Below are 27754 nucleotides of genomic sequence, written 5' to 3'. Positions count from 1 at the left end.
TTCCATTAAAAATAAATGTATTCCAAAAACGATGTAAAACTTCTAGACGATGAACCGATAAAAAACAATAACCTTTTCAACAAACAACAAAACAATAGCAAGATTGCAGAGCGAGGCGGAGATACAAGTGACATCGAGTAAACCTCATTTTAACGATCCAGTTCCAACACGAGGTGAGGAAAAGTTTTTACAAAATATAGTTTTACCAGTCAACATTATTGAAAAAAGTGTAAATAACACGCATTAATTCATTTATCCAACAGCTTTTGACATAATACTGTAAATTAGAAAAATTACATTATACTCACAAGGTACACCATGCAGCAAGGTCTTAACCCTGTTCTACTTTCAAAATAGGAATAGCCTAAGTTTCGTACCGTCAGATGATATAAAATCCAGGTCGCCAACACAATAGTATCATCATCGGTTTCTTTGAAACCATCCAGTTAGGATAAGAAAAATTTCAACACAAAAACAGGAATTGATATGTACAAGATAGGAAACATTCACCGATAGCGATTTTATGAGTGGGCACTGAGCAATTGAGCATTAAGTCAACTTCAATCCCCATCACAGGAGGTGTATTTCTACTTCTCCGTAAGCTTGCTTTTGTTGAAGGCTCAACCGTTCGCTTTTCGCCAGCACTAAACAAAGAAAAGCAGTTTTAGAACAACGCAATTGTAGTCCTTCTTCAAACGTTTGCTGATCGCAACATTGTTAGCACTAACATTGCCTTGTAAGACTGTGCTGTAAAATAAGCTTAATTTGCTTACCACAAAACTCGAATGGCTGGATCAGTAAGTTGAGGCTTGTATTTGTTGCGTTGCAAGTGAATAAAGATAAGTTTTGCAAACAGTTTCAAGTGTTTAATAGCGGCTTGTGAATGGAACATGTTACGAGCTGTTGTTGTAATGGCCATATGACCGTAATGGCATTATGGCGGGTGAAAAAAATCTGCCTTAAGATTCGAGTAAGTTTTTAAATCAAGGTATTTTGTGTTTGAATGAAGAGAAAAAAACTAAGGTCTTTTTTCAACTAGGTGTGTAACTGTGTATGGGCATTGGGCAACCTTACCCAGGAATTTCATCACAAAAGTAACTCGAGCTGTTCGGGCCCCGATGTTTGTGATGTCTGTGGTGACACACATTCTCCGATGTTTTCATTGGAAAAATTACTGCACGAAAGTTACCAGTAACCACGGACATGATATGAAGTGCACCAGACATCTCAAACTCACTCAGGACATTGAAGAAAGTGTGAACTGCTTGTGGTCTTGACGTCACGTGAGGTGGAGCAATGGAGCTGAACAAGATTGCGTCATCACTCAGCTGAGATTCTTGATGGATTTGTCTAAAGAGCCAATTTAATAATAAATTTAAGTAAACCACTGTTTCATACTTGAAGTAAACGGCCAAAACAAATAATAACTAAATATTGAAGCTATCAAGACTGTTCGTGAGTTTTCTTTCTGCTTACAAATAAGGAAAGCTGGGCAAAGCGAGACAGTGTTCTTTTTCACGTTTTGTAGCACTTGGTTCCGTCTCACAAGAAACACTAAGTCAATCATAAATTGTACCAGCTGTAAAAACTAAAAAAGAGTATAGTACAGATTTCGAAAAAGTGAAATGCGTTTTGGCTTGGTTTGTTGTAAAAAAGATGTGAAAAGTAACTGCCACGTTCGTTAATATAAGCGAATTTGTTGATAGCTGTTTATTTCTTGACAGTGAGAGAGGAGCCTGTAAACAAAGCAAATTACTTAAAGCTTTGCTGGTTTTAGCAGTAATTGAACTCTTCAAAAGCTATACTTTAGGGCAGTGGTTCCCAACCTGGGGTCCGTGAGAGAGCATTTGGGGGTCCGTGATTACCTTAATGAATTTTGGGAGAAAAAAAACGAAAAGCAATCTTTTTGCTTTTTTGTCAAACAAAATTTTGATCGGAAAAATAAACTTTGTTCTATATTCACGGATGGAGCACCAGCTATGCTCGGAAACAAATCCGGATTTGCTGCTTTAGTAAAAAACAAAGCTCCTCGCGTGGTTGTTACCCATCGTTTCTTGCACAGGTTCGCCTTAGCAGCAAAAACTTTACTTTAAAAAGCTTTAAAACGACTACAGCAGCTAAAAAATGAGGTATCAACTCTTTTGAAACCAAAAGGAAGTCCACTCTCAAAATTGTTTGAGAGTAAAGTTTTCTATACGGCATGACCTACTTAGCCGATATTTTCGGTCATATTAACAATGTTAATCGTGGCATTCAAGGACCAGATGTGACAATAATTGATGCAGCTGCAAAACTGAAAGCGTTTTTAGCCAAGTTGCCGGTTTGGAAACGCAGATTAGACGCAGGTAATTACGCTAACTTTCCAATGTTAGAAGATCTTATCTTGATAGATGAAACTCAAAGAGAATGTACTCTTTTGATCTGTATGAGAGAAAAATTTTGCGCACACTTGGAAACCCTGCAAATCTCATTTCAACGTTATTTTAATTTAGAACACCTGCGGAACGAAGTTGAAACATGGATTCGAAATCCTTTTCTTTTTAACTTTAACAACATTAGCGATGATGACCTCAGTAAAGATGACCTAATGATTTGAGATCAAAAGAGTTATTACGCATTGAATTTCATTCAAAAACTGTGAAAGGATTTTTGGTGCTCACAACTGCAAACCTACCATTCTTGGCAAAGCAAGCGATTATTGTTTTGTTACCATTCATAACCACTTGCCTTTGCGAGGCAGGATTCTCAGCTCTTGTTACATAAAAAACTAAACATCGAAATCGCCTGGACGTTGAAGATGACGTGCGTGTTGCATTGTCAAAAACTCAACCACAGTTCAGTCGTTTAGTTCAGGAAAGGCAACAACAGCCCTCTCATTAAATTTGCTTACGTTGAAAAAGTTTCGGCATGGCACTTTGGGTCACCTTAATATTCAATACTGCTGACATTTCTTGAACAATTCATTAATTTTCTTATTTGAGCAACTGTTTAACCTGATATTTGTCGCAAGAGTCATAGCGGCAATGCAATATGACACAGTAGCCTACAGTAGTTGAGTAGCATAATTATTACAATAGTCAATAGTAGGTTAATTGAGTTTCAGGCAAAATTTAGGTAGGGGTCCGCAGAATTAACAATTAGTCTAAAGGGGTCCGTGACAACAAAAAGGTTGGGAACCTCTGCTTTAGGGTAAACCGGCACAGTGCATTAAGTTGGATAAGAGCAACATGGGGCTCTAGATTGTATCTGGATTTCTGATAGTTTAGTGTTTTTATTTTTAGTGCCAATGCATGTTAGCCTACCGTATTGTGATTATAGATAATTTGCATTCGTTTGATCTGAAGTGCATAGACGATAATCTAGGTTTATATCCGAAGTGAAAGTTGACATAAAATCATCTGTTAAGTTATCATAGTAATCTCAAAACTAAAAAATTCTTGAAAATTTAATTTCGTTGGATTAGCAATTAAGTAGGCTACCCGCTCGGAGAGGTACACGTGTCCCACATATCCTAACGGTCGAGGTAAAACGGGTCACTTCAAAAAATAATAATAACTTGTCTTTTGTATCATATTAATCTGACGAACCCACTCAATCTTCTATCCAAACAAAATTTAACTACATCCGACCTGTAGGCTACGTTTGCTACAATTAAGATTCTTCTCTAAGTGTACGCTTAGGCCGTCTTCTCCAACAGTACAAATAAAAATAAATGAAATGACTCCTTATGTTGGTTTTGTACTATATTTTAATAACAGCATTTCGTTTCCATTCGAACAGAATAAATCGAAATTGAATTTAACTTTTGAAAACGAGATAACCAAAGTTGTAAGACAATAATTGGCCTACCTCCACGTTGCACTACAGGAAGGAAGTACATTGGAGACATCTGGTGGTAGTTCCGGCAATTCGGGAATATCGAGTCCGGCTTGATTCAGCGAAGCATGAAAACTATTGTCATAGAAATGGAGTTGTAACAACGATAAAATTGATCATTTGCTTGACGTCAAACAATGTAAAACGAACGTTAACTGCAAAGTAACAACAGTATATCTGCTTGCCCTGTCGATATGACACATTCGAAACTGCGTCAGTGCTATTTGGCGATAGAGTGCCTTAAATACCTCAAGCTGTCTGTAATAAGCTGACACTGACTCTTCACAAAATAGTTTTACATTATGCGATCTTGAAATAAAGCTTTAATTAAAGGAAATATGAAAAGTTAGGTTACAAAAGCAAGTAAAGTTTGATCAGTGAAATCAACATAACACCTGATGAGAACCTATGCTTCAATTGTAGACTGTTCACAGGCTAACACGTAATTGTTTTCAAGCATGCTCCGCATCCAAGTGAAATAAAATAGAACAAATAAGAAGCTCAAAATCAAAAACTTCTGAAAACCTTTCTCACACAACTACCAATATAATTATCTCGACTCACTCTTGACGGAACTGACTTTCGTCTAAATGCATTGATAAACCTGTTGTTGAAACAGAAAACAAAAATTTAGCCAATGCTGTAAAAATACGAGTGAAAACGTCTGTTAAGTTTATAGCTTACAACTCCCACCCTCTTTCTTGATTAAACTTTCGTCATTATAAAAGGTTAGCCGCAGTACTGCTTGTCACATCTTAAATAGCACTTGCTAACTGTCGCATCCTAACTGTGTAATATCACTTGCCAAACTGGCTAACAACTGTAGACTAAATTTTTGTCACATGTGGACAATCAAGTTGCTGAGTCAAACTTTGTTGAAAAGCACAATACCATTTAAACCAAGTTAAAAGAAATCCAATTAAATCGATTCAAGTAGCAAACTATACCAGATATGTCGTCAACTGGATGGATTCCTGGAGCAACGTTCATGCCAGTGGCGCGGCTAAGATTGCGCAAAGTTTGCATACTGCTTCCTTCTGTCATTATTGTATCGTCTCCAGCAGTAACCTGGAATATACAAAGGAGATAACTACTCCAAATGCTCTGAAAAGGGGAAAACTCTGCAAATGAAAAGGGGAAAACATTTTAAAAATATTAAACGGGCTATTTTTCATTTTTAGGTTTACACAGCTCAATGCTTTGAATATGTTGTAAATTACAAGTTCACGAGTGATGGCTAAACCTCCAGAAATCAATATAACTGCAATTTTTACAATACATGAATGTAACACAAGTACAAAAGGACATCTTGTGATGTCGAAAACGTTCGATAGTTAATTTGTTGCGTAGTTTTGTGTTTCTGTAAATGTAATAAACTTGAAGATGTTAAACTTGATAACGTTGCTCGGCTTCGTATGCCTATAGTTCAACAAGACAAACTCTCTACCGACTCTAGACAAAAGCTCTAACAAGTACAAGAATAGGAAAATATACGATAAAAAGAACACCTACAGCAGAACCTTCGGTAACGTTTGATTCAAAAGCGGCCCCAACATCTTTTAACATTTCATTTTCTTCTTCGGGGCGCAGCAATTCAGCTGAAACACAAAACAGAAAACGTTTTTTCTCTGGCACGGTTGCTTCACAGTTTCTTGTCTACATGTTTATTTCGACAATGGGCAGGCAAAGCGACTGTACGGTAAATGAGAGGAGTTGAACTAAAACACGGTAGACTTTCTAACATGACATAAAATCCTCTGCAAAGATTGACGCTGTTAAAAATGATCAAATTACACATTACATCGTAATAATTTTGTTGCCATTAGACAATTCGAGTGCTTTCTTCAATTCAGTTTTGTTTTATTAATACGACCAGCTGGGGGCAGCTGACTAGATGATCAAATGATCTTTCGCTGCTCCTGGCTAATCATATGCGCTCCTCTATGTTTATGAATTGTATGTTATTGTGATGTAAGTTTATTGTGTACTGCACTATTATAGAATCTGATTGGCAAATAAAGTTATTTCTCTCTTCCCCACTCACCTAGAGTGTGCTCTTGTAGCTAAATTTTCCAAATGTAATTGAAAAAGCAACAACAAAAAATTTACATGAAAATTCAGCTTTAAAAATAACTGCAAGCTAGAAACTGTTTTTACTTAAAATCCCCGCAATGCGTTTTGTCGGTCCCATAGTTGAATGCACGAAACTGGGTAATTACAGTTGAACGTGCAGTCTACCGTGCGTGGTTCCACCTAGATTAGTTACTACAAGTTTCGAAAATTCATTCTCATGCTTTTTTCCGAAACCTCCACACAGGTTAATTTACACTTACCCACGTAATGCAACAGCGCACAGATACTCACAAAGGAAGCACGTTTTAATAACATCACCTAATGTAAATATTGTGTTAGAAATCAACTTCTTACTTTCTTCGAAGACAGCATGATGGGCTGAGAATCGAGCTGGTCTTTTCTGACGCGGTAGCTTGGTAGGAAGAACATTTACGATGTTGTTGAACAATGTTTGAGGCAGGTCATTAGGTTTGTCTACTCTCTGACGAGTTTGAGCGGATTGACCCTACATGATACACAAAAACTTATAGGTTAGATTCTAGCTGGCGGTACTTACAGAATAGATGATTAATCCACAACAACTTAACCATAAGTGGGAACTTCACACCACTGTACTTAGTGACTGGATTTGGGTCGGTGGTTCAAAGCTTCCATCAGTTTATACTATAGTCTATGTATACGAAGTGCGAAGCTGCCAGAATTATGCTTCCAAACCAAGCTTACTCAGTTTGAAAATTAAGGCTTCTACATTCAATCAATTTGATTCGCTACCTTCAAGCTAAATCTTAAAAAAAAAATCATATTGTCAGCAAAAAAATTTTTATGTTAAAAATTATTAAATTATTGATATAGTCCGAAACGAGAGAAAATAATATGCATAAGCTGCACGGAAGCCTCGAGCTTATGATCGCGCACACAGCCTTTCATGCCAAGTAGAACCTGCAACAAAGTCAACATTGTCCTGGATAATAAAATCAATAATCAAGTGCAAGAAAGCTACAAACAAAAATGCTTGATACCTACTGATGTCAAGGAATCTGCCAAGGCAATTACTCTCAGTTAAATACTGTAATGCAGAGGTGAGTTTTCAAAAGAAATTATATAGTCAAACTGTGAAAGCAAAAACGTTTTTGTTTTGGATGATTTATTACCAACACAATCGAACGTGCAATGCAAACCATCTTTAATGTTCTCAAATAAAATGGACAAGTGCATATTGTGTTGATCGTTTTTTCAGTTACGTAGGTACAGAGTTGTCCACAGTGTTGCTGTAAAAGCATTCTTTTATTCACTCGTGTATTAAAGCAATGAACTCATTCATAGCAAATTATTGTCACCAGAGGTGGACAGTAGCGCGCTACTTTTGTAGTTCCGCTAATTTTGTTTTTAGTTTTCTTTTTCTTTCAGTCGCACTTCCGCTACTTTTCAACTTAAAAAGAAATAAATGATTCGTTTTTGGAGAGTTTTTATGGAAACAACGCGTGAAAAAATTAAAGCAGAATTCATTTGACCATTGCGGGAAACATCAAGCCACGTTGACACCGACAAGAGTGACACCAACACCAGGTACGACTCCGAGGATGAATTTTTTGGTGTGTTGGTGCCATTACATGAAACGTCGGTACAGAAAAGTCAATTGTAATGGGCTTTTTTCCAGACAGAAGCAAGTCCTTAAGCTTTCCTAGTGCCGATTTATAACGTATTTTTATTAAGCACCACATCTCTATTCCTTCCAGTGTTACGGTGGAGAGATTGGTCTTAGTTGGCAAAGACGGGTTGAAGCCAAATCGGACAGGACTCAGCGAATCAAATTTTGAAATGCTTGTGTTTTTGAAACATTCGTAACAATAAATTTCACCTAGAACAGAGGTGACGAACCTGCGGCCCGTCAAAGAATTTTGTGCCGCCCGCAAAACAATTTACAATCGCTCATGCATTAAGGACAAAAGACATCTCAAAGCTGTTTTATGCCTTCACTGGTACACCTTTCCTTTGCTATTTTCTTGCTAACTTTGCTATTTTCACTTTGCAGATTTCTTTGCTATTTTCACGCTAACTTTCAGGGTTTAAAGTTAGAAAATAAGAAAGCTATATAGACTAAAGTAAAGTTGTGAAAACACTATTCACCAACTTCACCTTGTATTTTTGGTCGATTCCAATCTATGACGTCACGATTAAAAAGTTGTGTGGCCCGATAACTCATGTGCAATTGATAAAGCGGCCCACGATCGCAAAAAGGTTCGTCACCCCTGACCAAGAACGTAGATTTTCTAGCGACTTTGAAATGACGGTAACATGAATGACTTTTTTCGTTTTCAAAGTCATTTTGACGTCACAAAGTGCTTCCGGTGTTAGTTGAAGTTGAGACAAAAGTAGCAGGAGTAGTGGTAGCGCGCGCTACTTTAGCCCGAGTAGAGGCAGCGGGTAGCGCGCTACGTTTAAAGTAACGAATGCCTAACTCTGATTGTCATTTTATTTTTTCTATGACTCTCGTTCGAAACTTCTCTAACATACAACAAAATTTGTTTTTGAAACAGGTTGTTCTAACTTACTGATGTTTTTACTTTTTACATTGTTTTAAACACTTAAAAACTTTGCATCGCAAATGTTTTGACATTCACCCTTTACCCTGTAAACGTCTTGCCGGGTCGGAGCAATCCGGTATGATGTGACGGTGGGACACTCAAAAAGTTCTTTAGGGGTGGGCAAGGTTGAAGGCAACACATCCATGTTTCCCTGAATAAAGAACTTAATTGACGACCATTCCAAATGTTAACATATGTTTTCATATTAATTACGTAGGTTATAGACTTGGTGTGGTGCGAACTGAAGAACAAAATTGTTTTACAAAAAACAATAAAATTAAAAACAGGTTAGATGCTTAATACTTCTTAGGTCTGAAAGACTAATCGCAGTACAAAAGCAAACAAGCAATATCAATTAATATTTACTGTTGCTTAACCAGTCCAACGAAATTTATGTTTCAATTTCTCACCTCTCGTATGTATTCTTCTATTGAGTTCATAGTAGACATCAGTTGCGATCTAATGATGTCAGAATGTAACTCGGTCTTACTGTCAATCAACAAAGTAGAGCGTGCACGAGCGCCATGCCTCCTAGCAGATGATTGATCTTCCAGGGGAAGAAGAATTAAATCTGAAGTCTAAACAGAAAATAGGAATACTATTCCTTCTCGTCTGTATTGCTCAGAGAGCGTGATTTTTAGGGGAGAAGCGCCATTAGGTTGATGAGTTTCGATCGCGCTAACTTCTCCATTTGATTTAAAATGACATTAAATGTTAGTAGACTCAAGCAAAAACACATTTACTGCCATTGTAATGCAAAATTAAAAAGGATAGAAAAAAATGTTTTTTCTTGGGATGTTGCGGAAAAATCAGCCGTATGGTTGTAGTACATCAGAGAACCTTCCATCGCCTAGCAGCCAGTACATACGGGGGATCAGGTATCTCGAGTTTAATCATCAACTCATCTTCATGAAATTCAAATATTTCCTGTGAAATATTTCACAGGAAATATTTCACTTACTGCATGAGATGCAGCATCCGAAGACGACTGATCCAACCTAGGGAGTGCTGGATCCAATGGGACGTTGTCAGCTGCAGGACCTTCTTGGTCGTCTGGAAATTGATAAAATAATTAAACATGAAAGCAATGCACATCAATATAAATTTTGCGCAGAGTTAATGTTCATATATCAGGTTGTACGTGTATTGAACAGACGTCGCATATTTGCGCCCACACAGTCAACGCTAACTTACTCGAAGTTCTACTCGGTGAGCTTTGCAGTGGAACAGCTAGTGTGTCGGAAGATGTTTTAGACGCAGGGCTGGCTGCGACTGTCCGTGCTTTTGTGGGTCTCGCTGGAGCTCTGATCAATAGTATACATCACATCAGTAAGTGAACTGAGAGAGGTAGCGAGATAGCAAGCAACGTGCCGTATCGTCATTTATTTTTGCAACGCTAGGGCCTAGGGTTGTTTAAAAGTTATTTTTTACCCAATTTCGATGGGGACTCCCTTTTCGAAAGGTTTGGGTTCACCTAAAATCGCTAAGTAAATTTGAGTTTGTTCAATAGCCTACCTCAATAGCCTACTGTATGACCAGTAGGCTTCAATAGCCTACTGGTCATAGTCACGCTTCAACTAAGTTTTATAAAAATATTTTAGCCACTCCCAAAAATTTCTATCATGTTGATGTATTGATTCAATTTTTTTTTTTAACAAATAAAGGCACTCACATCGTACGTCAAGTGAATAGCATAATACAGCACAATATGTTATAAAATAGCAGTAAACATGCCTTTTTACGCTTTAAAGGAAGGGTAATCGTGGTAGCCTGTACTATATGCATTATGCAATACCCTACATAATAATGTCACACTTTAATAGCCTAACCGGTGCTAAGTTGGGTTTTTTTTTGCAAACAATAACTTTTGATGATTTTATCAACATTCGATGAGTATTATACTTAAGGAAGTGACTTTTTCCATAAACTTTAAAAATCATTGAGATTTTTTAATGTAAAAAGCTCATGATAGAGAACAATGGCGCATTGCATCCAACCCTCAACATGAAGAAGGAAAATAATGATGATGAATTTGCATGGTCATTGGTCAATACTTCACTAAATGGGATCAAATTTCATTTCGGGAGTTTTTACATTAGACAAAAGTCAAAAATTATGCGAGGACCAAGTGTTTTTGAGGAACTTTTGCCAATAACACGTGGGTTTAATTTGCAGAACAGAAGTTTCTTCCTACACTTCCCATGGGGTCCTCTTTACGATCTTGAATAAAGATTTTGTTAAACACTTGTAAAGCATGGATAAGAAATGATCACCAGGCATTTGGTTGATAAACCAATCGGAATGTGGTGTCATACTTTTTAAAATGTTTGCATCTGTCATTGCACATTGTACTCTTCACTCAGTTTGTCTCCAACTGCTGGTATGTAATCCCATTCCTTCACATCATCATTCAAAGTCGGTTTTGTCCCCATGAGTGGGGGTGGGCGATTCTTTCCTTACAGTGATTGTCTTCACTTCTTTTCTCCATCTCGTTCTATCCATCGCATCTTCTTCCCTTAGTCCATTTTTAGTCCTTTTTCTTTCTGTAGTCCGACTTTGTCTGCCTGATTCTTCACCAGTTTTTTTTTTAGACGTCCTCGTTTTCTCTTCCTATCTAACTTCAAAGCCAATGCCTTTCGAAGAAAACTTCCTTCCTCCTTCCTTAGTACATGTCCACACCATCATGCTCCGTTTGTCCTGGCAAGTTGTTCAATAGTCTCCTCATCTCTAGCATATCCATGAATGCAGTTTTTTCTCCCTTTTGTTTTTTACTCCACACATTGCTCTCACCATTACCCTTTTCGTTCTTCTCAGAATAGCCAGTTCATCTCCCTTAATAATAATATTCATGTTTCCCTGCCGTACAATATTGCAGGTCGCACACAACTCCGATAGACTTTCCCTTTCATTTTTAACGAAAACCTTTTCCCTGTTCTTCTTTATAACATTTCCTCACATTCCCTGAACTTTGCCCAACTCAGCTTTGCCCCTTTTGTCACGGCTGCTTCTCATCCACCGTTTCCATTTATTCGATAACGAAATAACAGAAGTTGGTCACTGTTTCAATTCTATATAACAGAAACTTTCGTTGCAATCCTCAACTAAATCATTACCATTATTTTATTCCCACAAATAAAAAAATGCCAGTCTTATTGTAGCTCTCCTCGTATTGCCACATCTTGCATGTACTCACTTACTACACACCTTGCATAGCATCGAATTTCTCATCACTCTCTTTTCACATATTTCGCATGGGTCAACTATGCGTTTGTACAACTATACGTTCTGGTCCACTCAGCATCACTTTCGTTTCTAGATTTACCTTCATACCCTTTATCTCAAATGCTTCTTTTCATTTTACAAACTTTTTTTCTAGTCCCTCCATACTATCACTGGCCAAGACCAGGTCATCCTCATGTAAAAATTTCTCTCAGCAACCCCTTCATTACAGGCCTTAGAACTCGTGTTTTTTTCCGGCAGCCATCGTGGCCTACCGAGAGCTCCTTCTCGACGGCCAAATCTGCGTGCTTGGAGGCCAAAATAAAAATGGCGCAAGTAAATAGAATTAAACTTGCTACAATGCCAAAATGATCACTTAGTGTTGTTGAAGTCTAGGCGAGGTCCTGCAATAGAATCGTTGTACCACGCAATAACTGCTTTATCGGGATTGTAATCCGGTATTGCGGGACCTTCTAACGACACTAAATTGTTTCAACTGCTCGCTGCTCAGTAAATTGTTTCAACTGCATATCGCCTTTCATAAAACCTGACCATTTATACGGTTATGATGTCACCATTGAGGGTGTGAAGTTACTAACCCACAGCGGAAACATTTCTCAACACTGAAGACACGTGTTTTCCCCTCAGATGTCAACTAACCTACCCAGACAACAAAATCCGTTATTTTTACATTGATTCTACGTTTGCAATCGTTAAATCAGGGTAAAAATGATAAATTTTGTTGTCTAGGTAGTTCTCCTTTTTAATAACGATTCAATGTCCGACAACATTGAAACGACATAAAAACGACAATATTGCCAGCCGATGTAAATTAGCACTTCGGATTAACACTTTGTTAAAATAAACGTCGAGAATTACAAACAAAACGTATAGCTGGTGATCGCAGCTGGATATTTTCCATACCATAGAAAATGTTTCCTCACAATACAACAGTGGTGATTATGACGCGCTGACCTAATTCTGTGTCACTCTTTGATACTACATATTTTCGACAGTTAATCCACGATTATTCTATTGCGAAATTAAATAATTGGCTAGGCAAGAAGAAACCGGCGGCCGAATTGGCCGACTGAGGAGGTAGCACCGGCCGTCATTCAAGCACTACTTAGCGGCCATGGCCGCCGGCTGCTTTAAGGCTTGCTTCAGTCACAACGTCTATCAAGATAGCAAATATACGAGGTGACAGCACCTATCCTTAGTGTACCCTTAACTTTCACAAAAGTTTCAGGAGTGACTTGAACCAAGTTTCTCTTTTGTTCTCACACCTTCATACATCGACATCACTAGTACCTCCCGTATCCATCTTTTTCCCATTGCCCATTCCATCACTTTTCTCGGGACTCTGTCAAACGACTTCTCCAAGTCAACAAAGCACATGTACAGTTTTTCTTCTTTTCCTTATAAGCTTCTTGCACTGTCAAAATGAACAAAGCGTGTGTTGTTCCCCTTTCCGGCATGAATCCAAGTTGCATGTCATTCAATTTCACCACACTTCTCAACCGCTTCTCCAACACTCGTTCTACAATTTTCAGTCCTTTCTTTTACATATTATAAGTTATGCGTTGCTTCTCTCAGCTGAAGAAAATGCACAGCTAGACGTTGTAATCGACATAGACGACATATTTCAACGAAGTTGAATTCTTTTGAAATGTTTTGATCTTTTGCTACGCTTCACATTTAGACTTCATCTCGGCACGGAGACATTCTTATTTAGTTTTAGCATAATATCGTACAGAAATTTCTAAAAAAAAATTGTTCTGGCAATTTCGAAGTTGTATTTTGAGTAGGCCAACGTACTATATATTTGTAGATCACGATACATCCACTCATCATCATCATAATCCATCGTCGGTTTGTTCCCCACTAGTGGGGGTGGCCGATTGTTTCCGCGCAGCAATTGTTTTAATCCCTTTTCTCCATTTCACCCTGTCCCTTGCATCTTCCTCCTTCAGTCCGACTTTTTTAAATTCATCCTTCACTTGTTGTTTCCACGTTCTTCTTGGACGACCGCGTTTCCTCTTCCCATCCACCTTTAGATCTAGTGCCTTTCTAAGAAAACTTCCTTCCTCCCTCCTTATCACATGTCCATACCATCTTACTCCATTTGCCCTTGCCAGTTGGTCTATGGTCTCTCTCATCTCTAGCATATCCAACAATTCTTCAGTCCTTTTTTCCCTTCTCGTTTTCACCCCACACATTGCTCTCACCATTGACCTTTCCGTTCTTCTCAGGATTGCCAGTTCACTCTCTCTCAATATCCATGTCTCGCTACCATATAGCATTGCAGGCCGCACACAGCTCCGATATACTTTCCCTTTCATCCTTAGTGAGAATTTTCTGCCATACAACATTTCCCCACATTCCCTGAACTTTGCCCAGCCCAATCTTGCCCTTGTTGTCACCGCTGCTTCACATCCACCACTTCCATTTATCCGATCACCCAGATAACAGAAGTCTGTCACTGTTTCGATGCCATGGCAGAACTCATCATCATGGCCTTCCACTTCATTCCTTCCTTTACTGCATTTCCCACAAACAAAACACTTCGCCAATCTTGTTGCGGCTCTCTTGACATTAGCACATCTTGCATGTACCCACTTTCCACATTCCTTGCATTGCATTGAATTTCTCATCACTCTCTTGCCACATATTCCACAGGGATCTACTTTGCTCTCAACAACTGTTCCTTCTGCTCCACTCACCATCACTTTTGTTTTTTCAAGATTCACCTTCATACCCTTGGTTTCAAATGCTTCTTTCCATTTCTCAAACTTTCTCTCCAGTCCCTCCATACTATTACTTGTCAAGACCAGGTCGTCTGCATACAAAATTCCACTCAATAAGCCCTCCCTCACTCCTTCAGTTACAACGTCAACCACAATAGCAAATATCAGAGGTGACAAAACTGATCCTTGGTGTACACCAACCTTCACAAAAAACTCGTTTGAATAATTTGATCCAACTCTCACTTTTGTTCTTGCATCCTCATACATAGACATCACAGCTCTCACTAATACCTCCGGTATACCTCTTTTCCTCATTGCCCACTCCATCACTTTCCTTGGTACTCTGTCAAATGCCTTTTCTAAGTCGACGAAACACATATATAGTTTTCTCTGCTTCTCTCGGTATTCCTCCTGCATTCTTCTCAATATAAACAGAGCATCCACTGTACCTTTTCCTGGCATGAATCCAAACTGCATATCATTTAATTTCACCAATGTTCTCAACCTCTTTTCTAGTATTCGCTCCACAATTTTCATTCCATGCTCTAGTAGTTTTACACCTCTATATGCACTGCAACTTCTCACATCCCCTTTTCTCTTGAACAATGGAACAAGAGTACTATGCTTCCACTCCTCCGGCATTCCCTCTCCATCTAATACCCTTTGGCTAAGTTGTAGCATTACTTCAATTCCCAACTCTCCACTTGCTTTTATCATCTCTACGCTCACTTCTGATGGACCGGCTGCTTTACGCAGTTTCATTTGCCCCATTGCCTCCACCACTTCATCACGAGTAACCTTTCCCACTGGACCCTCCACCAGATCAACCTCTGTCATATGATCCCATACATTCTCCTTATTCATAACATTTTCCATGTGTTCCTTCCACACTTCTCCTCTGCTTTCCGGGCTGAAATGCAACTTCCCATCTCCACTCCTTATACATCTTCCCCCTACAATATCATTCCCATCCTTTTTCATTTGCTTTATGAGTCTGAATACTTTGTTTTGGTTTTCCCCTATTTTATTAAGTTCCTCCTCAGCACCATTCTTCATAGCTCTTGCAACAACCCTCTTTGCCTTCTTTTTCATACTCTTATACTTCTTTTTATTCTCTTCTGACCCATTTTTGCGCCACTGCTTGTATGCATCTCTTTTCTGTGAAATCGCATGCTTCACCTCTTCATCCCACCACCATGTGTCTCCACGATCCCTCCTCACTTTCTTTTTCCCACATACTTCATCACATGCTGCTAGGACACCTTTCTGAAATGAAGCCCACAAGTCCTGCGCACTCATGTTTACCAGCTCTTTTGCTCTTTTCATAAACTTAATTCTCGTTTCTTTTTCCTCCAGTTTCCACACATTTCTTACAAAAACTCGTTCTTTCTTCACAATTTTCTTCACTTTTTTCATATTTAAGTCTCCTACTACTAGTCTATGCTGCAACTCCCACGGAATTACTTTCACATTCTTCAAGTACTTTCTCTGTTCCTGCCCAACCACAATAAAATCAATTTCCGACTCATGTCCTCCTGAGCTGTAAGTCACCTTCCTTTTCTCTTTCTTTTTAAACCATGTGTTGGCAATACAAAGTTTCCTTTCATCACAAAATTCAAGTAGCATTCTTCCTTCCATGTTTCTCTCCCCAAAACCATACCCTCCATGAATGCCCTCGAACCCATTTGCTTGTTTTCCAACATGTCCATTAAAATCTCCTAATCCAAACACCAACTCTTTTGAACTCCGTAAATCCCATTCCTCTGCCAAAACATCATAAAAACTTTCCTTTTCTAAGTAATCCCTACCACTTTGAGGTGCATATGCACAGATTAGCCTCACTACCTCCTCTTCAAAAGCAAGTACCATTGTCATCACTCTGTCACTCCTTCTTCTAACTTCTATTACTTTCTCACACAATTCCTCTTTTACCAAGAAACCAACACCACCGATTCCTGTGTTATTTCCTGACCACCATAACTTATATCTCCTCTCATTGACACCTAAAAACCGCGCTGACTGTCCCCTCCATCTTACTTCCTCTAGGCAACATATATCCACCCTTCTTTTTCTTAGTTCTTCACATATTTCAGTTCCTTTACCACACAAACTTCCCACATTCCAGCATCCGATTCTAACACCATAATCTTTTTTCAATGTTTTTTTGTTTTCTCGGAACCCAGAGATTCTTCGCACCCCTTGCCCATCTAAGGGCTGCTGGGGACTAGGGGCCATTTTTAGCTTTTGCTGCATTTAAATAATATTTTGGAGCAAAGATTTTCCAGCCGGATGCCCTTCCTGACGCTAACCACAGTTATTGGCGGTGGGCCTAGCCTTTACTTAAAAAAGTATTTCCTGCAAGGCAGCAGGATTTCTAACAAGTTTTAGCCAACCAGTCGAGGTTGTTGCCCATGAGGTGGGACGTGGACCACCTCATGGGCAACAACCTCGAATGAATGTCAATTATTATACTGGAGAGTTTGACAAAATTGCTGATGCCGAATCGCATTTGCTCACTGTAGCGAAATTGCTTAGATTTTGACACGAAATCAAGATAAAAAAAAAATTGCATCAAAACAACATTTCGTTTTACTACGAAAGATGGTTGGTTTAAACTTCCCTCTTACAATAGGGGTAGGCTGTACATATGGCTAAAAAAGTTATCATTCTGGATCATTTTGGTGACACCCCTATTTTGAAGTATCTTGTCTCCTGAGCATTTTAAGCCATAATTTAATAAATTTGGAGAAAAACTGAGGCAGTGCCGGCAAAAACGGTGTCCGGAATGCATAAAATCGAAAATGACACTTTTAACGTTAATAATGCATTTAATACAGTATATAATGTCGTCATAAGCCAGCAATTGGCTTTACTGTTTTGCAGTGGTGACATTCAAGATGGTCATTGTTTACAGCAGTGGTTCTCAGAGGGGCGGAATCAGCCCCTGGAGGGGGGGTTTTGATTTTGCAGGGGGGTATGATTACCTCGGCTTAAGGGTAAACGATTTCGTCAAAGAGCTCGTATCTTCGTGGTAGCATTTCCTACCTCATACCTGGTGGAAAAGGGATTCAGCTGTGTTGTTCTGCTTCATACCAAACAGGGAAACCCACTTGACATATCCATAAGAGGTGATCTTCAAATGTTTCTCACTGGCTTTACACCGGATGTGAAGAAATCGGCACTTTGTCACCGAGCCCAGGATTCATACTGACTACCAGTAGGCCTATAGGGCTCGCAAATATATATTTGCTTTTTATCAAATATACTTACTACTTACTAGTCTCAAAAACCCTTACAGCCTGTTTCACCCTAAAAGGGTGAAAACAGAAATATGATTGTATTTGAATAAGGACCTTCTGATGATCCCCTTTTAGGGTAAAACAGGCTGCAAGGATTTTAGAGACTGGTAACTAGCCTATATTTGATGTAATTATATTGTTCTGCTTGGCTTTTGCTTTGCATTGAGCACTTTTTGTAGTATTAATAGGTATTATATTGTTTTATATTCGCTTTCGTAATTAACCGTTTTTGTTGGGGGTAGTAAAATTTTGCCAGTTCATAAAGGGGGCGTTGGGCCAAAAAAGGTTGAGAAACACTGGTTTACAGTCTTGCAAACTCGAAGAGAATATTAGAGCCGCACTTTCGCCGGCACTCACGTAATTACTCCGCCAGATTCCAACTAGACTTACGCAAAAGTGATAATTTTTACTTAAATAAACAAATATAGACTCTCGCCAACATCTTCGTTCCTGGATCGTTGTAGATCAGCATCTCCCAGTTCTTGATTAATTATCGTTGTCATATGTAAAATGCAATGCAATCAATATGTCTTCTTCTAATGGAATTTCTAGAAGGTCACTCACGGAGTCACACTGTTTAGGTTCAGTTTCGCCTTGTTCTTCCATGTTAATCGGATTTACTTTGAACAAATTTGGCCCAGTCACTCATCCAGTCACTCGGATTCCTGTGGCAGTAAATATTTTGTTGGAGCAGCTTGCTGATCTTTTGGTCAATGATCGACATGGAGAATATTAGCATTGCTGAATATTGAATGGAGAATATTGAATAATAGCCAAGGCAGTGTGCAGGTCCGGTAATATTTGTACAAGCTCTGTTTGAGTGGTGTTTTCAACCATATTTAAAATTGAAAGTGTGAAACGGTAAGAAAACCATGCAAGCACTTTCAATCCCAACACAACAAAGTCACTCTGCAAATATATGCGGAAAGCTTGCACCAATTGATTATTCGACTTTGTGCTTTTGAGCAATGACTTATATTTCGGAATGTGATACAAGATCGTTGCTGCTGTGCATCCAAGCATCGGTTCCCAAATCTCCTCTCCTTGAATTGGCTATGCTTCTTCGATTTTCCAGATTCAACAACCTTGTCAAACAATTCGAATTGTGATGACTTATGACTATCATTCACTGCCAGTTTAGATAGAGCTTCCAAAGTAGCAAATACAACACTCTTGCTGGAGAGGAGAAATGATTTTAATGCGGGTATGTGAGCAATAAAATCTTCCGCATGTGGAGTTTTTGCTCGTATTCCAACATTACATTTAAATTACCACGATCGAAGACTTTGCAAGTATGACTGACGCAAAGCAAATGCAAAGGTATATGGTTTGACCCTAGCGTAGCTGCAATGGATTCCTCGATGCCAAGATTTTTGCTGACATAATCTGTCTTTATTGAAGTACCGTAACTTTTTCCCATAGATCAATTGGTGAAACATTTCTATTGCTTGCCAAACACAATCGATGTAACTGCTCCACAATTAATCTTGTGATATTTTCTCTGGTTTCCACTGCAAAAGATAGAGGTCTTAATCGAAATGGTTTACCACCACTGAACTTCATTATTATGGATGTCCGTTCTCCTGTAATTCTTCTTCCTGTGGTACTATCATAATGTATTGTTATTGTTTCTTCATCATGCGCATCCAACATTGCAAGGGCACAATTTTTCTTGCTTTGAATCGCTTGTAAATGTTTTATACCATCAATGACTCGTAGAGAAGGCAGCACATGCTTGTAGAATTCATAGTCCGTTGATAGACGAGATGTTTTTGACATAGTTCCATCTGTTGGAGGCACATATCCTGGAACATCATCGACCTTGAGGTAATATGTATATGGTTGTAAAAAGTCATTGAGATGGTTTTGAAAGCTTGCCATGATTGCTTAAATGTGATGCCCGCTTTGCTACATGTGGTTGCAAGTACCAATTTAATATCTGAAGTGAAATTGCAAAATTTGCGTATGGGTGTGTACTTTTCTCAAGACTGCATTTGGCTTTTTGGCCTGAAATCTGGGATTTTTCATAGTGTGCAATCCGAAACACTGTTTTTGCCGGCACTGCCTGGAAAATAACTCAAATGACCCAGTTGAGGTCTTAAAACAATCAGCTGAGCATACTGAATAACTTGAAGGTGTCACCAATTGACTTTGAGATACCCCATATGTATAGCCTACCCCTACTTACATTATGTAACAAAAGATACGAGTCCCAACATCTTCAATATTCGACAAACAATAATAATCCGGCCTATAAGTCACAACCCATGAGCTCTGCATTAGCAAGAATAACGGATCAAAGTATAATATTTGAAGGACACTTTTAATTAAATTCTTGTTTATAAAATTACTTTTTGTCTAGACTATTTTATCTGTTTTGATATTAGCATGGTGTTTTTTGTTTGGTTAGTTATGGGCTATATGGACTATCCAAGTATGAAATAAAGCAGTAAAACTAACCTATGCAAGAATTGGACCAGTGGTTGAGTGCTTTATGAGAGAAAAAAATAGTATCAAAACATTTAATATAGCTTACATAACATCGGTCAGAATTCCAGCTGCAGGTGTTGTAATATTCTGGATAGCTTGATTGGTTCTACTCATAGATATTGGGACTTCGGTATCAAGAAATGCTGTGTACGCATTGTCCATATTCAACATGTCATTGATCATATCAGATCCCATAGCTTCGTCACCTTCCAAAAGATTCTGCTGACCTCCAAACTAAAAGTTTTAACATTACACAAGTTAACTTACAGCGTTTGTAACTTACAAAAATCTGTTGTAACCTTCCACATGCAAGATTGAGACCAAAACCCAATAACCTAATACATTAAAACAATTTATGTTAACACCAACAATCAACATAAAGCTTATAAAGCTATTTACAATCCCACCACCTGCATCAAGGCAGATTAGACATGTTCCTACAATGTTTGATTTTGGGTGAACTATTTAAATACTAAACTAAAATTTAGAGCTTTCAAAATCACTTAAAGAGCAAAATTGTGAGAAAAAAATAAATGATGCCTCCAAACACCAGTTGGATAGACAGGTAAATTAGGGTGTTGCAGGCGCCCCGACCCTCTCGGATTTTGCTTACCGTACCTTTTTTGTGGTACTGTGTTTAGATCAGTAGACCACAAATATGAAGTTTCATAAATTTTCATCGACGTTTACCTCCACCGCCGAGGCCATGTTGAGGCCCCCTTTTTGAAATTTTTCATGTTTTTTTGCCATTAGAGGGCAATGTATAAGTTTTGCAATATTGGGGTACATTTAAAAGATGCTCTCTCTATGATGTTCTGAATTGTTAAAAAAAAAATTAGAGAAATGGGATTAGTATTTCCAAAAATATTCAAGTTTAGTCCCTAAATTTTTGCACAATGCTGCCACTAGTGGTGAAAACAAAAATTGAAATATCTTACAAACTACTCATCAGTCATCATATTGTTATGGAACTTGCATGCACATTGCACCCCCTCATTTTCGTGGGTAAAGAATTTGATTTTAGCAATATTTTTGCAAAATATTACCACTAGAGGACGGTAATTCTAATTTTGAACTATTTTTCTGTAAAAAGGTGGATGGGAAAGCAGCTCTATTACTATAAGATAGTAATGCTGCAAGACTTTCTACCACAAGGAATGATTTCCAAGTCACAAATACAAAAATTAGAGCGATTTGTTGACTTTTGCACTTTTGTATGGATGGTGTTTCAACTGTCCAATTGCTGCATCAGCACCCTGAGAAGATTTGCAACTGGTAAGTAATATCAAAAGCTATGATGCAGTAGACAAAAATATCAGTGTTGCTGCTTTAAAAGCTTTGGGTAGGCACACATGATATCAGGCCTTAAAACTCGTGTTTTTTTTCCGGCAGCCATCGTGGCCTACCGAGAGCTCCTTCTCGGCGGCCAAATCTGCGTCCTTGGAGGCCAAAATACAATAACGATAGCACAAGTAAATAGCATTAAACTTGCAACAATGTTAAAATGATCACTTAGCGTTGTTGAAGTCTGGGCGACGTCCTGCAATAGAATCGTTGTACCACGCATTAAATGCTTTATCGGAATTGTAATCCGGTATTGCGGGACCATCTAACGAACCTAAATTGATTTAACTGCTCGCTGCTCAGTAAATTGTTTCAACTGCATACCGCCTTTCATAAAACCTGACCATTTATTCCGTTATGATGTCACCATTGAGGGTGTGAAGTCACTAACCCACAGCGTTCTCAACTATGAAGACATGTGTTTTACCCACGGATGTCAACTAACCTAGTTCTCCTTTTTAACAACGATTCAATGTCCGACAACCTTGAATCGATATAAAAACAACAATATTGCCAGCTGATGTAAATTAGCACTTCGGATTAACCCTTCGTTAAAATAAACATTCGGGAATTGCAAACAAGACTTACAGCGCTGGTGATCGCAGCTGGATATATTCAATACAACAGTAGTGACTATGATGCGCTGACCTAATTCTGCGTCACTCTTTGATACTACATATTTTCGACATTTAATCCACGATCATTCTAATGCGAAATTAAATAATTGGCTAGAAGAAACCGGCGGCCAAACTTGGCCGACTGAGGAGGTAGCACCGGCGGTCATTCAAGCACTACTTAGCGGCCATGGCCGCCGGCTGCTTTAAGGCTTGTGATATGTAACTGGGGAGCTGATCCGCTTAGTTCGATGGGACGAACAATTCACTGTGGATGAAAAGGAAGCTTTGGCTAGAAATCTGCTGCATTTAAATGCAAGTTTCCATGGCCAGGTCACAAACAGGTTTGGTAATGAATACGGTAAGCAAGAGCTGCCAGACATTGTTAATGATAACTCATTGTCATTGTGCTCCTATGCAAATGCCAGCAGCAAAATGTTTTTTGAACTTTTGCACATTTCACAACTTTTCTTGCCAAACACACGAAAGAGTGGGAAATAGATGATGGCTATGCTTCTGCTAATGGTATATAAGTGCACTCAGAGTCTGCAATGATTCAGCAGAGAGAAGGGGAAAACTGGTATCCGACTTTCTTCATTTAGCAAAACAAGAAAAAAATCTGCAAAACTAAGCGGTGGAGAAGGATCGAAGAAAGATACCAAATGTTAGAAAACGTCATTTATCAACACAATGAAGATGCACAACTGCCTTTGCGGAAATTGTGTTAACTAAGACTCACAATGCCGGTTTGGATTTATTGATATAGCCTAGTATATGCAATACGCATGCAGTTTCTTTACAATTGAATAAATTTTGTTGTGCATAAGCCATAAAATTGTATTCAGGGCTCGATCTTAGCACTGGTCCTCTGGCCAATGTCTAGTGCGAGTTCCCCGCGGACCAGTACGAATCGTTTCGCACTGGTCCGACTGTCCAGTGCAAAAATATCATCGTATTATGTCGTTTGATCGTTTAGAGTGAGTGGTTCTCGTTTGCGCTTCTCTTCAAACAACAAAACACGTGATCCGTGCGTGTTAAATCATAAGAAAAAGGCAATCGCAACATCACGTGTTAAATCGTAAGAAAAAAGCAATCGCAACATCACGTGACGGTGTTAAATCGTAAGAAAAACAAAGCTGAGGTCAAGGCTCCGGGCTGACCACGTAACAGATCTTCTGACCATCCAGCTACAGTCAGCAGAAATAAAAGATTTCGACCCCAAACCTGTCATGGCAAACGATTCCTCTGTGAGGTCAAGAAGGCCCGACACTGGCTGTGTGTTTACAAGGCCAGACAAACACACATCGGATTCCGATTATGACCCCGTGATCGTCCCGTCACCAGATTCCGATTATGACCCATCATCGGGTTCAGAAATTGAAGAGCCCCAAGTAGATTGAATGTTTTGTCGAGATAAACTGTTTTTACTGTTATTGCCATTGTATGTTTCCATGTTATTGCCACCGTTTATTATTGTCATTTTAAGGTGGTTTTCCCTGGGTTGGCCTCGTGCTTCCCACGACAATCTTGTTTTTATCAGTAAACGGGACGGACCAGTGCGATCTCGTGCGGACCAGTGCAAATGGTGAGCCACTGGTCCGGTTGCAGTGCGAAAAAAAGTGAAGGTCGAACCCTGGTATTCTTCAGAAGCACAGCTCAAGAAATGCAACAATATCACCTTTTTACAGAAAAATAGTTCAAAATTAGAATTACCACCCTCTAGTGGTAATATTTTGCAACAATATTGCTAAAATCAAATTCCTTACCCACGAAAATGGGGGGGTGCATGCAAGTTCCATAACAATATAATGAGTAGTTTGTAAAAATTTTTATTTTTACCACTAGGGGTAGCATTGTGCAAAAATTCAGTGACAAAACTTGAATATTTTTGGAAATACTTATCCCATTTCTCCAATTTTTTTTTAACAATTCAGAACATCATAGGGCATCTTTTAAATATACCTCCATTCCTCCAATATTGCAAAACTTATACACTGCCCTCTAGTGGCAAAAACATAAAAAATTTCAAAAAGGGGGCCTCAACATGGCTTCGGCAGTGGAGGTAAACGTCAATGAAAATTTATGAAACTTCATATTTGTGGTCTACTGATCTAAACACAGTACCACAAAAAAGGTAAGCATGGTGAAACCAAGATTTAACTTTCATGGGGCGCCTGCAACACCCTAACAGGTATATATGGATTTTGAAAATTTCTCCATCATGTAGGAACGTTTTTTTAATTTTATTCATTGAAATACTTTATTTGATACATTTCCAGTATTCGCCTTGCAGATTCTCTTGTATGTCTATATTTTGCACAAACTGCATAAAAAGACTTACATAAGATATAGGTACTTGTGGTAAATCTTCTGGCAGAGTGATAGTCGACAAATCTCTAACAGAAAGAGCAGTTCGGTCTGCCTGTTAAACAGACCCCATTAAACAATCAATAAAATCTGTTGTAACCCTTTTTCACATGAAGGTAAAACAATAAACAAATATCAGAATGAGTACAACCTGGTTTACACAAAAAATTGTTTTAGTCCTAAAAAAGTAACTAATTTATAAAAATTGTATGCCTATCATACTTCAACTAAGTTAACTTCACTCAATAAGAGATGATAAATCATCTGTTTCAGTTTTCACATTTTGCAGGGCTTTGGAGCAGGCATAAAAATGAAACTGCTCCAGCTCCGGAGCTCTTTCATACCACTGCTCCAGCTCCATTACCTATTCTCTCGAATAATATCAGACTTCATTAATAGTCACCCTCGATCAATAACACAGGCCAACAAAAAAATAAAAAAATTTGTGTCTGCAATTTAAGATGTGATTTGGGGTATATTGAGGCTGCTGATTTCAAAAATCACATCAGATTTTACCCATCACATCAGGTTTTTGCATGACATTTTTTCTACTGACAATGGTTAACTTTTATTCATAACAAATAATTAAGACTTGTTTAAAAAAAAATGTTTTAAAAAAAGTGATTGTAAAAAATATTATATGATATCACTCAACTTTCTATACCTGACTAAAAATATCGACAATAAGCAAGCCTTCAACAATAACATTAAGCAAAATAACAATCTGTTAGGTTAAAACTCAACATAATAAGAACCAACTTGTTTCGAGGTCGCATGCAAAACTTCATCACTGGCAGCAACTGATGTTGAAGTATTTGACATGTAAACATCCACATCTTCTGGTGGCAAACCAAACATGGGATCTTCATTGCAAAAAGTCTCAGGAAGAGCTTGTTGAACTGTAAGTGGAGGAGGATGCACCGTTGTTGGCTCAGCAGGATAAAGCTGGAGCTGAGATTGAAATCGATGAAGACTTTGAACAGAAAGTGATGTCTCTTCTGCAAAGAGAAATACAGTAGAAGTGGAATGATATGCAATGTGTATGCCAAACAACAAAATAACAAGGATTAAGATTCATATTGAACAGTATGGAAGACTTATTGAGCCTTTTTAATACTACCCTGTAAGTCACCTATAAATAGTTACTAAGTGACAGCAAGATTTCTTTCATGATTTCTCTCAAGATCACCCATAGATTTTCTTTATCGCAACAAGTTTTAACAAAAATATACACTGCTCGATCTCGTATGTTTAGTGTCTGTCAAAATGAAGAAATAATCAGGCCTCTAAACTCCCGGCAGCCATGGTTGCCGAGAAGTCATCAAATAGCTCCCGAAACTACTGCACCGGTTCCGGTAGGCCAGCTTCCACAAGCTAACATTTTTCCACTCTGTTGGTATTTGAAACTTTTTTTGCCACTCAGGTAGGGGTCAAACCTTCTTCCTTTCACCTACCAAGACTAGCTCTACACCTGCTTGGGAAGCAACGCATTTAAATACAGCTGCAATATGTTTCAGGGCCTTATTTGCGTTGTTCATATCTGAATGAATGCAAAAACACGATATTACACTAATTAAGCGATCTTTAAAAACATAAATTTTAACAGATTTTTTATTTTGGCTGCCGAGTGCAATAACTTGGCCGCTGGGGAGAAACTCTGGCAGGCCATGCTTGGTCGCCGGGTAATATAAAGGAGTTCAGAGGCCTGTATGATTATGCTAACATCATGATAACTAACTAAAACAAACAATTTTTTATTAACTGAGAATAAACATTGTAACATTATTGGAATAAAACTTTGTTTTGGCAAGCTATTGATGAGATTAGTCGTAGGGTTCATTTTCAACAACATAGATCAGTAAAAAGTGTGGGTACGAAATAATTTTATAGATACTGCACTTAACTGTATAAGTTGACAACCTTCATGTTGTACACAACTGAAACACCATAAACAAGCTGTGCAGAAAGCCTTAATGAAAATCCTCGGATTGTTGTCATTTTGCCATCAAAGCTTGGTCTGAAGTGTTTTCGAAGTTCTCGACTATTTCACAGAAAAAGGTCATAAAAAACAAGCGATTTCATTCCATGAATAATTTTCTTATATTTTTATCATGTATTCAAATTAAAAAAAAAATTTCAACTTAACAAAAGGTCTGAAACCTTCACTTCCTAAAATTGCGCCAGTAATTCCTTGGTTTCCAGCAATTTTTAACTTTTAAACTGCGCTTACATATAATTAATAATACCAGGAACAATAAGATAAAACAAACTAGAATTAGAAAGTTTCTTCGAAAATACATAACAATGCACATAGTCAATTATTAACCAGTTTTCATGCTTACCAGGTTTTTGGCAAATCTACACTATCATAATCTTTCTTTTTTAAACGTTGTTGTCTTGTGGCAGCTATCCATATTATGGCAAATTTTCCACCACGTGACACTAACACATCATCGGTGAAAAACATCCTTCTAGTTGCAATCAAATGTTACTTTAAAAGTTGTTGCAATTTATAACAATTGTATGAGAAAAAGCAAAAATTATACTATTGCCTTAACCCTTTGCGGTCAACAGGCGAGTCTGGCTCGCCTTTTCAAAATTGCCGATTTAGTCGTAAGGCGAGTATAGCTCGCGTTTTCCTAAAATTTCACTTTGCACACTCGTAAGGCGACCGTTTCTTGCCAAACGTAAATTTTCGGCAAACAAGCATACTTGCTATGAAAATATGTTGCTATTACTTCTCTTAGAGGATCAAAGCATGCGAAATAAAAGTAGTTGTGGTTGGTCAACCAAGCAAATCTAGTTTTCAGAAAACCTAGTTGTGTTGAAAGTGATAACTGTGCAGAATTTCACGTTGCGTAATACCACGTGATAACAAGGCATTGTTAGGCTGCGAAACTGAATAAAGTGGAAACCACGTGTGCCTTAGTTGGCAGTGGCATACCGTAGGGTAGGCCAGGGCCGGATTTAGCTGATGGGGGGCCCGGGGCACTTTTAGATTGGAGGCCCCCCAGCAAAAATTTTTTTCGCGCCTACGGCGAGAAAAACTACCTCTGCACAATGCACAGCATTTTGCAGAAACTTCAAAGGCTGAAAGGAAGAAAAAATAACACAAAATCACATTTTTTCCACGTAGGGGG

At 38.4% G+C, this 27754-nt stretch overlaps 1 protein-coding gene across 2 annotated transcripts; it reads right to left on the bottom strand.

Annotated features, from left to right (window-relative positions):
- LOC145776689 (uncharacterized) lies at positions 1-27503 on the bottom strand. 2 transcript variants are annotated; one of them, XM_082587923.1, is made up of 16 exons: positions 26957-27496; positions 26519-26655; positions 25374-25612; positions 24589-24669; positions 20336-20523; positions 9729-9838; positions 9496-9587; positions 8945-9112; positions 8578-8685; positions 6304-6454; positions 5389-5474; positions 4824-4944; positions 4441-4480; positions 3850-3951; positions 1238-1350; positions 1-644 (listed from the first exon to the last, which is right to left on the bottom strand). In XM_082587923.1, exons 1-16 carry the CDS (start codon positions 27079-27081, stop codon positions 571-573), a joined length of 1935 nt encoding a protein of 644 aa, XP_082444049.1. In that variant the 5' UTR covers positions 27082-27496; the 3' UTR covers positions 1-570. The 2 variants fall into 2 exon arrangements, 1 of the variants encoding a protein (XP_082444049.1); XR_014290286.1 differs by lacking the exons at positions 1-644; positions 4441-4480 and having other exon boundaries at positions 26957-27503.
- Positions 27504-27754: the final 251 nt, after the last annotated feature.

The sequence above is a fragment of the Aplidium turbinatum genome, chromosome 1 (assembly GCF_918807975.1).
Source record: "Aplidium turbinatum chromosome 1, kaAplTurb1.1, whole genome shotgun sequence".
Taxonomy (NCBI): Eukaryota; Metazoa; Chordata; class Ascidiacea; order Aplousobranchia; family Polyclinidae; genus Aplidium; species Aplidium turbinatum.
The sequence above is the reverse complement of the archived record's forward strand: the minus strand, read 5'-3'. Positions and strand labels throughout refer to the sequence as shown.